Raw genomic sequence first — 18,228 nt, 5'->3', positions numbered from 1 at the left:
TTTGCAGCTAGTCACGCACAGCCAGACTTTTGACTTGCTGCATAAAGTCTGGTCCTCATCGCAGCTTATTTGGTTCATTTTATTGTCATGTAAACCAACCAACTACAGTTTGTTTTGTTTTACGTGCCATTTACGGGTAACTGGCAAATCCAGTGAATATTTCATCCTCAAAAGCACATGTTGTATCATTTATAGGTACAAACCCTGTGTGCAGTTACCCCCAGTTAGTTTGTGGGTGTTCCAAGGCTGAGACAACTATTATGACCTACACTTGCTCAGGTATAAAAGGGCATGAAAGTTTTTATTCATCTCTGTTTAACTACTGAAGTCTGGAGAGTGGGCACAGGATAGTACACAATTTAAATGTCAGGGAAAGTGATATAAAACATTTTGAAGACCATGATGCACAAAGATGAAAGAGAAATAAACACAGCAATCCAAAGAGAATCAACAGGAGTCCAACCCACACTTCACTGAAAATGCAACACATCTGGGTGCAGAAATATATACCAGCTCATGGGAAGCTGATGATTCAAGATGTTTGAAGCCAATTCATCCATTCAAATGACAAATGAGGATGCTAGCTGATATATAGCTGATGCATTATAATGAATGTCTTGCAGTGAAGTGCCATGTGACACCTGCTTCTTTCAACATGCACAAAAATGACATTCTACTACACCTGAAACTAAACCTCACAGTTAACCTGTCTAACTGCAGAAGTTGTCTAATAGCCCCACCCACTCCTGTCTCATTTACATGTATTCATTTAGCAGATACTTTTATCCAAAGCAACTAATCTAAGGGATGAAACGCATACAAATAGTGCTTTTATGCCATTTATATATATATATATTATATATATATATATGGTGGTGGTGTAGTGGGCTAAAGCGCATAACTGGTAATCAGAAGGTCGCTGGTTCGATCCCCACGGCCACCATTATTGTGTCCTTGAGTAAGACACTTAACTCCAGGTTGCTCCGGGGGGGTTGTCCCTGTAATAAGTGCACTGTAAGTCGCTTTGGATAAAAGCATCTGACAAATGCATAAATGTAAATGTAAAATATATATTTAGATGTATTTATTTATATTAAAAATAATATTAGAAGAAATAGATATTTTTAATCTTTAGCTACTTTATCTTAATCATTGCATATTAATGTTTTATTACATTGTATATTTCAAATTATATATTTTTTTTTTTTACATTTTCCAAATTATTTGCTTTCATTTTAACAATTAAACCATATCTCCTCATAGGTATTCATATAAAAAGTATCCCTCAGGGATAATATAGTGTTATTGTAATTGTATTGTGTTGTTAGAAATGAGATGCAAAAAGATAACAAAAATAAAAAATTGCCCGGAACTTCCTCTTATCAAAACACCTCTTTAAAAAAATATGAGGACACGTCAACAAAAGAGGAAAACAATACACACTAAAACACCTCTGATGATATTGTGAAAATGTGGGTGGGGCCTCTATGAACATAAGCATGCTGAAAACAAGAAAATAAAGCATTAGGAGGAAGATTATAAGTGCAAAAGGGAAGTAGAGATCTAACAAGAAGACTTTGTAATCAGAGAAACTGGCAGTCGAGTCACAAAATGCAGGTAAAATTCAAGGTGCAATATAATATCAACATGCCAGCAAAGTGACTCACAAACATTGTCCTGTAGAGGGCAGCAGTGTTCTCACAAAACACCAGCCCAGCAGAGCGGCGCTCTTGCAGACACCCAGTGCCCACATGCCCTTCAAAAACACTCTTCAATGACAGGAAACCAGAGAGGGGCGACAGAAAGAAACAGAGGATGAAAGAAGAAAACCAAAAACAAGTGTAGACGAAGTGATTAGTGATAGACCGATATTAGTTTTTTAATGGCCGATGCCAATATCCAGAGTGCAGGGTGGCTGACAGGCCGATATATCACACAATTTAAAATAGTAAATAACTTAAACATAAAATTGCTCAATAATGAATAAACTCTTATTAAGCACTGTATTTACTCAATTTTTCACTACACTTGAACTTAACATACAATATAACATAAAATATTGTATTTTAAAATGGTACATAGCAGTTTCTTCTGATTTCTGTTTAGTCATAACATTTTTGTAATTTTTTTGTACACTGAGAAATTGTTAATATATTAGGAAGAAGGATACAGTACACACAGTAGTCCAGCAACTATGGATGGCATGAGCGCATTAACTATCGCATTTTCAAAAAAAATACAGAATCAAACCAATTGCACATACAGTTTATAGTGAATAAGACATTTACTTATAGCACACGTGAAGTGCTTTTACTTTGAAGTTGCACTCATGCGCTCGTACGGATCCAGCAGGAGCAAAAGCAATCTACTGATGGTTTAATCGGCCTCAGTGACCAGCTTGGATTGTCACGGACTGACTCTCTTTTTTGTTTTGTTTTTAGTATTTTCTCCCCATTTCTCCCCAATTTGGAATGGCCAAATCCCAATGCGCTCTAAGTCCTCGTGGTGGCGTAGTGACTCGGCGTCAATCCATGCATCTTATCACGTGGCTGGTTCAGCACATTACCGCGGAGACGTAGCGCGTGTGGAGGCTTCACACTATTTTCCGCGGCATCCATGCACAACTCACCACATTCCCCACCAAGAGCGAGAACCACGCATTATAGCAACCGGCCAAGTGGTTGCTTAAGAAGCCTTACTGGAGTCACTCAGCAGGCCCTGGTTTCGAACTTGCGACTCCAGGTGTGGTAGTCAGTGTCTTTACTTGCTGAGCTACCCAGGCCCCTGTCATGGACTAACTCTCTTGATTCGTGAATCAGAGGAACTTTTGAACCTGATCCTTAAGTTTTGATTCTGGCTGATAGAATACACGCTTCAGAGAAAGATATTAGAGAAGTGCTCGACGGGAAGAAAATGCTGGATTTTTGTGAGGTTTGTGAATTACACCCTTTAAACGAGATACCTGCATATTTGCAGATGGTATATAATATAATGTTTATTAATATTTGCCTTTTATCATAGGAAAAGAAAGTTAAAATTTACAGGGAACTGTAGAGGAGAGACATGCTTCATATGCAAGCAGGCGATTCTCAGCACCCTCAAGAAACAAATTGGCCAAATGGGAAAATGTATCCCCGAGAATTTAAAAAAATCCAAATATCAGCCAATTTATCGGCCTTGGATATATATCGGTTGACCACTAGAAGTGATATCAGATAAAAGAGTGAACGATTCTTAGGGAGAAGGTGAAGAAAAGGTGAAAGACAGGAAAGCAAGAAGGAAAGGAAGTCTATGTAGGTGTGTTTGAACGTGAGGTTTGTATGTGTGTGCTCACTGGCAGGTTTTTGGCTGAGTCCAGGTGCACCAGTAATAAAGCTGATGACAGTCCGTCATTTGCTTGCCCCTTATCTGCTTTAATGCTGCTTAAAACCTGAAATACAAAACATTAAATCTTTATCAGCATTGAATCTGTGTGTGTGCGTGTGTGTGTTTTGTTTTGTTCACGCTGCAAACAAATCCGATTTAGTTTTTGAATATAATCTTTAGGACTGACTCTTCACACTGTTGTTTAGCAAATCTGATCAGTTCGTGCAGTAGTGATGTAGGCATTAGACTTTCTCATACAACAACTGTCAGTGAGGAAAGAGTACGAGTTTTGCCTTTGCTCATGCCAATCATGACATCTCACAAAGGAGCTGAAATCAGGTGCATGAGAGAACATAAGAACCAGAGGCATTACTGTATTTACACGTTAATGCAAATAATATATTGGGTCCAAAACAGCTGCCTCGTTCACTTCTTCACTCACAGTGAATGTCATATATTTAGGTCCACACTGATTCTGCAAACACAGAACTCAAGATCGCCCCACAATCTGAACGCCGCTCCGTATTGACCTGGATTTATGCAATGTGACACGCTATTTGACAAAAAAGTAGTGGTGTAACGATTCCCTTATCTCACGAAATGGTTCAGTTCAAGATTCTTTAAACCAAGCCTTTGAAAGTTTTTTTTTTTTTAATTATTATTGTTATTACTTTTAATGCAAAACAGTTCCTTTCCTTAAACATTAAGCTGAAAGTATTGTTCTTAAAAGTGCTAAATGATCCATCAGAGATGTACTGGGACTAAAAATCACCCCAGAACAGGGCAATGGTGACCCCAAATGGAAATATTAGCTAATAATTCTGCTCACTGAAAATACAAAATTATGTTAAATGCAAATGCAGCTTACACACAGCCATTGACTACATACATTTAAAATATTTTTAAATATTGTAAGTCTACAGTCATTTAAATTAGCTTAGAACAAATGTCCATGGGAGGTCCCCGCTATGATAGTAAAAACGAATGCATGCAAGTATAAGTTACCTCATCGAGTTTATCAGGTGTAGAGAGCAGAGAAAGCCATTCAATTTTCAAGTGAAGCTTGCCTGTAGCAATATCATCAAGTACAAACCACTACAAACACAACACACAGACTTAGAAGGGATGTGATACAATAGCACATGTATACCACAATCATGTTGTAAATCACTTTATTAAATTTGATGTCATTTTAACATTTTTGTACAAATATAAACACTCAAGAATGTATCACGCTTAATTTATGACTGCAAGGAGTAATGCTGCATCATGTCTTGTTGGACTGTTGTAATTGAGTTTCTGAAGAGTAAAAAACGCTCATGCTTTGTCGATCTTGTTATTACAAGTTGAAATCTCTGAATTAATTTTAAGCTCCAACTTCTGTAACTTGACCATCATATAAAAAAGAACCAAAAAATGGCCTGAGCAGTTCTCTGTACTTCAGTATTTCATATGTTTGACATGCCCTTTTATTATAGCCAGTGTTACTAATATTTCTTAATTATTTTGCAAGAGCATATAAAGATGAATTAACATAGCTAAAGTATTTTGCTGCCATTTACAACAAAGATGCACGTGGATCCATTTTGGCATTATGAGCATTGCCATAGAAACAAATAATTTTTATTGAATCCGAGGACATAAAAAGCTCAGAGTTTATGTTATCATCTTGCATTTACAATAAATGAGGTGAATGCAGCATCACCCTACACTTTACATTTGGAAGCATGTCTATATCTCTTCTCTAAAAAATTACAAAAGTCAACCAAACAATACATGTTACTCGTACCTCATCTACTTTCTTTTCCTTTTGCAGTTCATCGACGTTGATTGTAATGCTAGAGAGAAGGAGAAAAATCAAATGATTGAATAAAACACAAATCCTGATGATCTTTGAGGTACAATACTGAAGGATGATGTCATGTGATTGTCATGTTCAATCAGTCAAGTCAATGTTAAATCAGTCAACTCAATAAGACAATAAGCTTGATTAATCAGAGCCATTACCCTCCCAAAAAATCATCCTTATCTGGGTCCTCATCAAACAACTCTATCGACAGATTCTGTCCTGGGTGATCATATACAAATGCCTAAAACATACACAAACACATTACTTAAGAATTAAGTGAGAAAAAAAAAAAGATTCATTTAAAGAGACCCCTACACACCCTTACCTCATATACTTCATTCCATTTAGGGTTTACACACTCTTTGATGACTTTAGATCGGAAGAGCTGGTTACCAAGCTGAACAACGCCATATGGGTCAGACTTCCCTTTTATCAAACCACCCAGAAACTTGTCCTTTCCTACCAGGTCCTGTGCCTCTAAGAAGTGAATCCGCAGAATGCCCTATACCAAACACACATATATACGTACATAATGTTTACGATATATATACACAGTACAATCATTATATACATTTGTGAAGGCGGGGGTGTGATCGAGCTCCGATCGGTGTTTTGTTACAACAGTATATGCATGTGTGTGTGTGTGTGTCACCTGGGGCATAGGAAAGCGGAGTTTAGCAATCAGTGCATCTTCTACTAGTGGAATAGTGATTTTGTTTGGCAACACCAGATAACTGTAGATGATATCCTGAATGATACTGTCACACAAGCCACTGTGAGAAAGAGAGAGGTAGATAGAGAGAGATCAGGACAAATGATGTCAAATTAACAATAAAACAAATCAATTACATTAAATTCTATCTTTCATAAACATGTACATGCAGACATGTATAATATAATATAACAACAGCAAAAAGTTGAATGCTAAAAATGACAACACAATAATTACTCAAAATACTCAAAATATTTGAAAACAGAAAATGTGAACTATTAATTAGCAAGTCTGTTGGTAGATTTTGGAACAGAATCTAAAACCAACAACCATTTCTGTTTATCAGCCAAGTGGGTGCAATTATCGGCTGATAATCTCAAAATGGCAAAATATTTTTACTTGTCTATCACTAGTTGCATGGACACATGTATGTCTTTTGTCCTATTCTGAGTTTAACAGCCCCTGGTTCTCACCCAATTTTATTGAATAGAAAATAGCAGATTGAACATTGATAGAATTTTGTTTTGGGGTGAACAATTCACTTTAATGTCTGTTCTTGGGAGCTGTATGTGCACAGATTGGCAGAGTTGAACCTTTTTCTTCTTCTACAAAGACCACCAGTTGAGGTAACAGTCAACATCCCTTTTTGAAGCATTATTATGTTGGCATGCTGTTATTCTACAGACTTGGTTAAGGCTTTATCCCAAATCCCTAAATCAAGACTTAAATTATTAATTGTAACTCCTACACCTAAGTCACATCCAGCAAATTTGGCACAGACCTTCAGACTGTTCTGACTTAAGGCGCAGTCACACCTACCTTCGCACAGCGAAGTTCTGCGGGCAAAGAAAGAGTAGGTGAGCGTTGATTGCATGTGAAATAAGCAAAAAATTACTGTCAAGCAGCCTTTTTTTGATGCTGCACTTTGTACTTTGGAGAGTATATACAAAAAGAAACAATTCAGTGAAACTGTGGACAAAGCACCGACACACAGAGGTCAATGCCAAACCAAGAAACTTCCTTTTGGCTGTAAAAGTTCACCAAACCCGAACTCCACGCGAAATCCGCGAGGAGAAATTCTTTGCCTAAAACTTAAAAAAAAAACAAAAAAAAACGCACGATTGTGAATCGAGCAGATTCCCATTGAGATGACTATTTCGCCCATGGAATTTCGCCATGCGAAGGTATGTGTGACCATGCCTTTAGTGTACTATGTCTTTTCTGACTGATCCGACAAGCAGCTTTCCCGTAGCAAACAATCAAATATTCCATAGACTTACATTACAGGAATGATCAAAGGAGTCAAGAATGTTCAAACTTCAACTGTCAAAAATTGTAATGTAAACAAACACACACAAGACCTTACTTTACACTGAGCTCTCTCTTGATCAATCGATCTATTTATCTACCTGTCTATATGTCTTTCTGACTGCAGGGCCTGTAAAACCTTAGTGTTTAAAACAATTTCAAACTTTTAGGCTAGGCAACATCAAAAAAATTGACAAACTTTACCAATCTAGTATTTATATTTTTCTCTCTTTTAGATCATGTGACATCAAAAACATTTGGGATAAAGGGGACAAAAATAGTAACAAATGTGTCCTACACCATACTTACATCAGCCCTCTATTTGCACTTTAGATGTGTGAATTTGAACACATTTTGTCTTAGGTTTTATTCTACAGTCATTACGATGTTCTTTAAGGAATGTTCCTGGTTCAATACAAGTTAAGCTCAATCGACAGCAATTGTGGCATAACGATGATTACCAAACATTATTTTCCGTCTCGTCCCGCCTTTTCTTTAAAATAAGCAAAAATGGAGGTTACATTGAGGTACTTACAATTGAAGTGGGAGGCAATTTTTAGATGGTTTAAAAGGCAGATATATGACGCTTATAATTTTATAAAAGCACTTACATTCATTCTTCTGTTAAAACCTGTGTATTATTTGAGCTGTAAAGTTGTTTAAATCATAATCTTTACAGCCGTTTTAGGATTTTAGGTTTTGTTGACATCGTCATGGCTATGAAGATGAAAACTGGCTATAAATTTACACATTGTTTTATTACGATTTTTGCTTCTTTTTTTTTTAAAGGAGAGATGAGTCGAAATACATTTTTGTGGTAATTAACATTATGCCACAAACGCTGTCGATTGAGATTAACATGTATTAAACCCGGAAAGTTCCTTTAATCTAGATTATCAGATATAGAGATCAAAGAATTCATATTGAAGTTAGCTTTACCATCACCCCAGCAGAGTTTCAAATTTGACTGTTTTAGGAGGGTGTGTGTGTGTGTGTGTGTGTAAGAGAGAGAGAGAGAGAGAGAGAGAGCAAGCGAGCAAATGGACAAAATCTTATTTCACACGTCTTAACCACAAAACACACAACACCAGCTCCACCTAGGAATATGACTATAAAGAGAGAGAGAGAGAGAGAGAGAGAGAGAGAGAGAGAGAGAGAGAGAGAGAGAGAGAGAGAGAGAGAGAGAGAAATAGGAAAGATCTAAGGTTACTCCACTGGGGCAAACACATTTAACTCTGTGTTTGGACTGAAATCTCACACAAATAGTTGGTACGTGCTGATGGGTCAACTATTATGATAAAACCCATCATTACAAGAGGGCGTTTCCACGGATCCTCAGATGTTGTCAGACAGGAAGAGCAAAATTTCTGAGACTGCAGTATGCATAATGCATGTGAGAGAGAGCGTTATATGTGCCACCTCAAAGCACAAAAAACATGACAGCATGTGTATGTTGCCTAGTCTACTTCTTGGTTTTACAAAGCTGAAATAATAATTTGCTTACAAAATCATTATACACACAAATACTCATCTATACAAACACACAGAACATTCTGTACTGTAGTGTCTTGTGTGTCACTTACTTTATTCCTGGGATGTCCAGCATGTTAGTAAGACCAGTCCAGTTTATATCCAGCAACTGACAGAGACAAACACACAAAAATGATTGAGCTATGGCTGTCGGATGGTAGTTGACATGACATGTCAAGCAGTGTCCTGCTTTGCAGCATGCTACATCTAAGACTATTTAAAAAAATCAATTATTTTATAATTATTATACATACACATGAGACTACATGGAACTTGTACTTTTAAGAATAATTTTCTCACACCACCTGACTATTTATGTGAACTGCAAAAAGCTAAAAGGTGATTAAAGGTTTAAAAACTTCAGTTATAGCACCTATAATCTGCACCAGCATCCAATCAGAACCATCCAGTTAAGAATTTTTACTCCGATTGGACACAGGCAGTGTATTGAACAGCTGCTGCTCTAATGGAAGTAGGTATAATAAAACGGTTCATGACACTTAAAGGGATAGTTCAACCAAAAATGAAAATTCTCTCATCATTTACTCACCTTCATGCTATCTCAGATGTGTAAGACTTTCTTTTTTTTGCTGAACACAAACAAAGATGTTCTACTAAAAATGTTTGTTTGTGTTCTACAGAAGAAAAGTAATTTGCATCTTGGATGTCATGAGGGTGAGTAAATAATGAGAGAATTTCCATTTTTGGGTGAACGATCCCTTTAAAGATATAAAGTTACGTTCCTTTCAGATCAATACCACCGAAGACAACCAATAGAAATGCAGTTTCATTACTAGTTAAGGATCACAATTTCTGATCATTTCAATTAATAGTTTAAAGTTTTGGGACAGCTTGAATGGCTATAGATTTAGAGATCTTGTTTGATTGCAGCAGTTTCTGAAAAGCAGGTAAGAGCAGTGTTTTGAGTTTAAGGAAAGCCTAGCAGTTAAAACCACTGGAGTTAATAGGGTGCGTGTTTATTAAATAACAGGCATATTCTCATAATTTCTTTATGTTGATTAATAGTCTAATGTAAGAAAGTCAGGTATGCAGTAAAACTGATTAGATAAAGACAAAAGAGAGAAAGAGTGTTTTCATTGGTGGTGTATGTGTGTGTGTGTGTGTGTGCATATGTTGAGATTACATACCGGTTTCTTGAGGAAGAATAGAGACAGTGCTCCAACAAGAGGCATGTCTCCTAGCAATGGCTCCATGATGACCCTTAACACCCCATTAAGCTACACATAAACAAAAACAAAACAAACTTTGGCACCAGGAACAACATACGCCAATGTTAGCCATTTACACAAAATTGGTAGCATAAAATATCAGGTAAGAAAATGTATATATTCCTAACAAGAAGAAGAGCTAACAACAAGGTCACAGGTTGGATCCCCAGACAACACAGGTAATGACTTAGCTTTAAGGCTCTGATGTCACTTTGATTAATTAATGTTATTGAAATGTAAAAAGACACAAATTGGATTTAAACGTGCCTCACTGGCATTAGCACTTTGGCATAACTTGGCATAGCATGTGTGCTACCCAGGGACATCGCTAAACTTCACAGGGCCAGAATTTTTTTTTAAAGGGTTGGCCCCCTATCTTTAGGGTTCAATTGTTTCCTGTAAATTCTTAACTATCCTGTCCAATAATAGGGAAAAAACTATGAAAAACATAAAAAAATTAACCAAATAACTGCTTACAGATTTTACAGTGATGGACATTATCAATGATGTCTGACTCTGATCTAATAAATTGGAGGCGCTATTCTGATATATAATACAAAAATAACCAAAATGTAAGATGAACAGATATCAGTGGACTCTCTGAGAGTTTTTAGGGTAACACACACACACACACACACACACACTTTCCTATTAATCTAAATGAGGATATGACATAATGCCCTAAAAACAAAATACAGTAACTATGGCAATACTGAAACTGAAAAAAAAAAAGTGTCTTTAAAGCCATTTTCATAACTCAACTATGACTAAATGTGTAATTTCTGTTTTGCTCTTGCAGGGCAGCATAAACTTCTATTGCTTTTATACTGATGATCATAATTACAAAAGACTAACCCCAACCTTAAAAGTAAACCTTTTCACTTTTTTCTAATATATACGGACCACGTTTACATGTACTTAAGAAAATGGTTTATTCCAAGGTTTTTGCAGAAAGTGGCATTCTGAGACGTCATGTAAATTAGAATGCTGATTTCCTTACACCGTGTCCTAACCAGACGTGACGTGATAAGATTCCAGCGACAAGCAACCTGTCTGTACACACCAGGCGTGACGAGACACTGCACTATTCATACACTAAAATGAGGATAACTGACAATAACATTTTGAAAACAGTAGGTTTATTGAATGCAACAAATTCTCACACATAAGCGCCATAACACTTTCAACGGCAAGCCCCGTGGGGATAAATACACAATCACACACATTGAAAAGTTACTTTATGAATTGCATCCTTATTCATTCAGTTACGATTTATGTTCATGTGGTACTCCTGTTGTTATTTCGCTGATCTCCACATAATGGTGAAGCAGAGAGAAAGTTAGAATGAGCCAGTATGTCTCCCCTCTACCATTCTGAAACTGTCTGTGTGTGTGTGTGTGTGTGTGTGTGTGTGTGTGTGTGTGTGTGTGTGTGTGTGTGTGTGTGTGTGTGTGTGTGTGTGTGACAGAGCTCCGGCTGAAGAAAACAAGACCTCAAGCACAACATTTGGTAGGTGTGTGACACCCTCACCCAAAAATTAAGTTGTTGTGTACCGGCTAGTGAGATGCCAGCTTTAATATACTTCAAGAAGAAGAATTTTAGACCCATTTGTTGTCTGCGCTGTCTGGCACGACGTCGCAAAAATAGAAACCATTTCAAAAATATAGAAGCCCTTTTACTGTCATGGCTGGTTAGGACCAAAAACTCTGATTAACATGGATAAGATACTTTTTATCGTGTGTCGTGTTTGGTCAGGACACGGTGTTACGCTGCTTAAGGGATTAAGAGAAGCAGTTTAACACACCTAGGTTTCTCTTGGAGAAATATAATATGGCCATGTAAACACATAAGCTGCATTCTGGTTTTTATTTGAAGAATGCACGTGTGAGGAACAGACCGGGATAACAAACAACATAGGACGGAGACCAACAACAAGTTAACACAGTGGAAAGTATAAAACATTTCTGGGAGTCCAGATGGAAAAATCACATACACTATAAACTATACCCATTTATACCATCAATGTAAAATATTGGCTGGCCCTCATGTTTGCGTATATGCCCTCAGACATTTGGGAAATCTCTGGGATTTACGTTAGCGGGAAACCCCACTGCTGCATCGCAATTCCAATTCAGGTCGCAATAGAAAGTTAAGGAAACAAACACAGCAACAACTTTGGAATATCTGGAAATAAAGCAAATCAACTGAGAATAAAATAGCAAAGTCTCGATTCCCATGGTTGTTATTTACAACCCCCCCCCACCCCCCCACGCACACACACACACACACACACACACACACACTCTTACCTGAATGCTCTTGATTCCTGCACGGCAGTAATATCGTTTGATGTCCACATCAATTTCTGTGTTTCCAACAAAACTGCACAAACAGAACAAGGCAAAAATATGAATTTCTGAACCCCAATAATGAGTCCTAAAGGGTAACTTTATTTGTGTGTGTTTTTACCTTATCTGTAGGTCCATAATAATCTGTCGCTTATCTACATTTTCCGTATAAACTTTCACTCCATCCACCCTGAGGGGCTGCAGAAAAAAATTTAAGTGATTTCATTTTTATTTCATTTTGTATAGGAGCCAAAATGTAAACAGAATACATAAATACGTCAATCAATATGAAGGGGTAAATATGAGGGGGTCTGGTGTTGGGAGTTTGTATATAGGTCGTACAGAGTGACTCCAGCCAGCTGTCCTAAGCAACCAAATTGGCCCAGTTACTAGGGAGGGTTGAGTCAAATGGGGTAACCTCCTCGTGGTCGCTATAATGTGTGGTTCTCGCTCTCGGTGGGGCACATGGATGCCGCGGAGTATAGCGTAGGCCTCCACATGCACCATGTCTCCGCTGTAACACACTCAACAAGCCACGTGACAAGATGCGGAGGCTCAGACATGGAGGCAACCGAGTCACTACGCCACCACAAGGACTTAGAGCGCAATGGGAATTGGGCATTCCAAATTGGGGAGAAAAGGGGAGAGAAAATAAAGAAGAAAAAAAAATCATGCAAATGTGCATGGTTAGAAATATGCAAATGTTTTATTTTAGGGGAAGGGTTAAGATTAGTATGTAGTTGTTATATTTGTATTTATATAAAAATAATAAAACTCAAGATGTTTTCTCATTTCACGAGTCACGTGCCCATATCATCTATAATCTAGTTGAGGTAAGAGGTTGCTTCTATACTCTAATAATTAATTGAAAGATTAGATGGGCGTGCTCTTTCCGAATTTATATTTAGTAAATTAATGTAGGGCGCTGCCGCACTAGCACTTTTGGAGTGCACCGGAGTCCAAATGACATCAAAATTCAGTTCGTTTGGGTGGTGTGAGTTCTGTTTTCTGAACTCGGATGTGCACCCATGAACCACACCAGAGTACACTTGAAAAGGTGGTCTGGGGCAGCGGTTTTCAAACTGGGGTCTGTGGAACATTTCTGAAAAAAGTGGGTGAAAAAAGCACATTATATAGGCACAATTAATCGTATTTTAACTGCGATCACAGTTTCTGCCTCTCGTGGTTAAGTAAGCATAATCGTCTGCGATATTAATGAGCCAGCAAACAGAAATGATCAGCCAGGTAAAGTTGCAAATTGTAACTCATTTTTATTATAGGCTGTGTCTACATATGACCCAAAAATATGATGTGAACGGAGACCAGCGGGGCAGGGGGGAAAAAATAAACTCGAGTTTGGTTCAAGAAATCGAACCAAGTGTGAAATCAACCTTAGTTAATTATCTGCATATATATATATATATATATACATACATACACACACACACACACACACACACACACACACACATTGTGTTTCCATATTTCATGGGACTTTCCATAGACATAATGGTTTTATACTGTACAAACTTTATATTCTATCCATAAACCTAACCTACCACTAAACCTAACCCTCACAGAAAACTTTCTGCATTTTTACATTTTCAAAACACATAATTTAGTATGATTTATCAGCTGTTTCCTCATGGGACGACACAATGTCCCCACAAGGTCACACATTCGGTTTTACTATCCTTATGGGGACATTTGTTCCATAAAGTGATACACACACACACACACACACACACACACACATACTGTATATATATATACACACACACACACACACACAAGTTTTTTACGTGTACCTTGTCCCCCATGTCTATCTTAGAGAAGGTGAAAGTACTGAGGTGTGCATTGGCTCCCTGCACAGCTGGTTCAATGGTCTCTCTGAAGAGTTTATCTACAAACTGACAAATGTATGGCCACATCTGCTGTACAGTCTGAAAGAGAAAGACCAAAGAGAGTTAATGCTCTGGAGAAGACATTTCTGGGTTAGCATAGACCCAGATCTATTTTTAATAAACTAGCCCACCACACACACACACACCTTGTTGAGCCACTCCACTCTCTCCACATCTGGAAAATGAACCTGAAACAGAAAGTAGATTTATATATTAAGCATTTTATTTAAATGTATTATTTGAATTCTCAGGCTGATTTTAGTACAAGTGACATACTTAGGCATAGCACGTCACCAGCTCACACCTCCTCACCTCACAAAACCAGGTGACATGCAAAGCTTTCAATGATGGTGAAAAAAAACTCAATGTGGAATATATTCACACTTCAGCAGATCAGCATGTGTTGGGATCTTAGAAACTGTTGAACATGTTACAAGATTAAAGCCTTAAAGCGTTTTTCTCATGTTTTTTTGCAGGAAATATTTTCAAACTGATTTCAATACCTTGTGAAAAATTCCCTTTTTATTTTAGTGCTTTTGCCCATTTTTACTGATAGGGACAGTAGAGAGGAGACTAGGAGGAAATTATTTCTAGTAACTTGCACAAAATGTATTGTAAACTATGTGTAATGTAATATTTTCCACTAACAGCTAGGCCACAGCTCTGACAAAACACTCTTTCTTAACCTTCCAATACTGTTAAGAAACTGCACCCTTCTTTTTGCCTTTAGGTCATTTTTGAACCATTTTGAAAACCATTCAAAATGGATACATTTTTGATTCATGTAAAATCTGTTTTACATACATATATTGTGGTCCCAAAGTGTGTAATGACAGGGAATATATATAACAATATTTAATGAATAATAATACAAACAAAAAGTAAAAAACTTTTGTTGCAGTGTTATAGGGGTTTAGGAAGGTACCGTAATAGTTCTGCCATCTAATGTTTTAGGAGAAATGTATATTCAATACGTCTTATAGGGGCCTTTAGCCCCATTGCAACCTATAATATAAAAACATATTTATTAACATATTACCTGTTCAAAACTCTCTCTCTCTGTGTTTGTGTGGTCATGCGCATGTAAGCACAAAACTCAGTTTGAGAGAAAAGTATACAACTAAGATGCAGTACTTTGTGAGCTTGTGTAGACAGCTTCACGCAATTATAACACAAGCCTATTCGTTTTGTAGCTAATACGGTTGCACTGCATGCTTGCAAGGTAGACATGATTCTCTCTCTCTCTCTCTCTCTCTCTCTCTCTCTCTTTCTTTCTCTCGTTCATCTCTTCAGAGTCATTTAAACTGTGGTAAGGAGAAAAGATCTAGAAGGAACGATGCAGTGATAGAGATGCCAGGAACACCAAATGGAAAATCCCTGACTTGTTTTTGGCTTTATTTTTTCTCATATTTTATTGAGGGAGAAAGCCAGCCTATGACTCAAAGCTGTGTTATTTCCTGAATATACACACGGAGAGCAGACAGCAGCTAAAGTTAGCCCACTAATTCCCATGGCCTGTAGTCATCACTGAGCCTGATCTGATATTACACAAAGACTACAATCTGTATACATGCCTTATCTCTGTCATAAACAAGCAAAGACAAACCTCTGGCCATAAAAAAGCTTCAAAGTCTACGCTAGGGCTCAGAGTCTCTTTCAAACACACAGACATACTGTGAAATTAATCCACACACACAGTAATATTTGTTAAAATAGGGCAGTATTTATTTAATATGACACATGCAGCTAGTCTGAGCATGCAATGCTGCATAAAAAAACAGTAATGTGTGATTTATCTGCATGGGTGTGTATGCCTGTTTGTGTTTCAGATCTGATGTTAGGCAACGTTATTTCCTATTTAAGCAGATGACTTTACCATACAAGAGACCTGCTGTCCAGTTGAGAAACATACCAATGCCAACACATCCAAATACATGCATTCTGAGAGTGACTGTAGCAATCAGGAAGTACCTCATATAGATTTGACCTCATTTGATGCCCGAATGACTCAAAGAGAGCCGTCGATTTTATTGAAGGACTTACAACTATAGCTGCTTAATGATTTGGTGAAATATCTCAGGCTTGTCTCTTTGAGATGAGTCAGCATGACTGGTGAACAGGTTAGAGGGCATTTGTTGTGCTATTTTAGCTTGTGTGTGTGTGTAGTGTCTGATGTGTCAGACTCAATGTAAGAAGTTGGTTGGACAACATTATGTTTGTTATAACACATAAAATGATAAGTCTTGTGGCTGTACATACTGTGTAGTGTGTATTTTTAATGCTGATCCAGTGAAATGACTTGTCCCATAGTCTTCCACTGTAAGTGTATTACCGTTAAGAAAATGTTGCTTCTTTTTTTCAAACTGAGGGATAAGAGAAAATTATGTTCTGAAGTAATCAACCGCATGCCATAGATCCTGTCGATAGAACTTAACCCCGAAACATTCCTTTAAGACAAGTTCTGTTGACAACTTGACACCTAAAGATCTTTACTGCTCATGTGATCAATCAAAAAGTTTGAATGTTTTTTAATGAATGTGGAGGTAAACAATGGTCTCTGCTGAAGGGAAACAGACAGACAGACCCCCTCAGCATTTTACAGGCTGACAAGACGAATAAGGGAGGAGATAGAGAGATCTGCTGATGTAAGAGAGGACAGTTCCAGTTTAATCAGAACCAACCAGCAGAGAGAGCTGACATGAGGGGGAGGAGAGAAACGTTGTCCCTATGGACACAGGGTTTCCTGAGGGAAAGAGCAGGTGGGAGAGGCTGTGGGTGAATCAGTGCAGCACTAAAGAAGCTGCTTACTTGTGATTTTTAATATAAAATCAAATAAGTCACTGGTAATGACAATACAGTCTACCTCCTTTTAGATATGCAAAATTAGAGTACTGTGAACTCAACACCACAACTGTATGGGTTTCATGAGGTGATTGGCACTGCACTAAAAAGAGCATTCAATTCTCCCAGTGCAAAAACAGAAGAAACAGCAGAAGAATTATGTATACGTGCTCTGATGATGGTTTAATGGGGCCAAATTTTCTATTATTAAATTTTTTCCTCTAAGTCAACTCCCTATGTTAGAATATTTTTCCTTTTGTGCCAAAAACATTAATAATTTAGTTTTTCATGACCATTTTCCACCCTCACTGCGGCCACTTCGATTCATGCTGCCGCCTTCACATGCGAAATGAACAGAAGCTCTGCTAATACACAGTCTGTGGGTTTGCTGTTGGTCCAACTACCCCAACTTTCAATAGTAAAAAGTATATAACAAATAATTAATCAGTCAGTAGATTAAAATATTTATATTATTGGGTGCACCTGGAAAAGCCAATTTCTGTCAGCTTGAATTATTGAATATTTTAATATTATAGATCTGCTGGTTTTGGATAACGTTTGCACAATTGTTTTGTTGTTGTTATTCAATCATAAAATAAATCAAAACTTAGGCTAACGAATGCATTTTATATGCTGTTGTTATATATATATATATATATAGATATAGATATGCCATCCAAACTTGTTTTGTGCACGTGCTCTCACTCACAGATACACTTGAACGGATGAGTTAGGGGCCGTTCACACCGAACGTACTATTGCCTGCATCTGCTCTGTTTTTCCATTGTTTTCCTGTGTAAACGCACTGGATGAATGGCCAAACATGCTGCACCGCGTCTCGCTGTTTCTTCAGTGTCTCATGGAGGACTGGCACAATTTTAGACACTGTGTTAAGTTAATAAGAGCTTTAGGTTTCAAAAATGCATGCCGAGACACCTGCGTTCCATTTCAGTCTACATTGTTTCGTTTTTTTAGCACAGGTATCACAAAGTTTTACGTTCTGAACAAGTTCAGGTAGCAAAGAGGGGACTGTTACAATGTTTAACATTATTCCAGATTGTTCTGCAACAAGCAAAGTTTCACCGCTTGATAAATGGCAATGTTTTTTCCCCTTCTGCTCTGTGCTGGGGGGCCGCCGTGC

The 18,228-nt window shown here is 37.5% G+C and overlaps 1 protein-coding gene across 3 annotated transcripts in view; it reads right to left on the bottom strand.

The window, feature by feature from the left end:
• The window catches only part of esyt2a (extended synaptotagmin-like protein 2a), a 36,408-nt gene that overhangs the window by 10,324 nt on the left and 7,856 nt on the right, over positions 1–18,228 (bottom strand). For 2 of the 3 annotated variants that reach the window (XM_052128554.1, XM_052128555.1), the window contains exons 2-13: positions 14,393–14,434; positions 14,151–14,285; positions 12,464–12,540; positions 12,304–12,376; positions 9,914–10,003; positions 8,819–8,874; positions 5,868–5,988; positions 5,541–5,717; positions 5,374–5,456; positions 5,156–5,204; positions 4,372–4,461; positions 3,335–3,430 (exon numbers count right to left, since the gene is read on the bottom strand). In XM_052128554.1, coding sequence (XP_051984514.1) covers positions 3,335–3,430; positions 4,372–4,461; positions 5,156–5,204; positions 5,374–5,456; positions 5,541–5,717; positions 5,868–5,988; positions 8,819–8,874; positions 9,914–10,003; positions 12,304–12,376; positions 12,464–12,540; positions 14,151–14,285; positions 14,393–14,434 — 1,089 coding nt within the window. Of the gene's footprint in view, positions 1–1,667; positions 1,770–3,334; positions 3,431–4,371; positions 4,462–5,155; positions 5,205–5,373; positions 5,457–5,540; positions 5,718–5,867; positions 5,989–8,818; positions 8,875–9,913; positions 10,004–12,303; positions 12,377–12,463; positions 12,541–14,150; positions 14,286–14,392; positions 14,435–18,228 lie in introns of all 3 variants that reach the window. The other variant, XM_052128553.1, reaches the window with a different exon arrangement.

Source organism: Xyrauchen texanus, chromosome 6 (assembly GCF_025860055.1).
Source record: "Xyrauchen texanus isolate HMW12.3.18 chromosome 6, RBS_HiC_50CHRs, whole genome shotgun sequence".
Lineage (NCBI taxonomy): Eukaryota > Metazoa > Chordata > Actinopteri > Cypriniformes > Catostomidae > Xyrauchen > Xyrauchen texanus.
The sequence above is the reverse complement of the archived record's forward strand: the minus strand, read 5'-3'. Positions and strand labels throughout refer to the sequence as shown.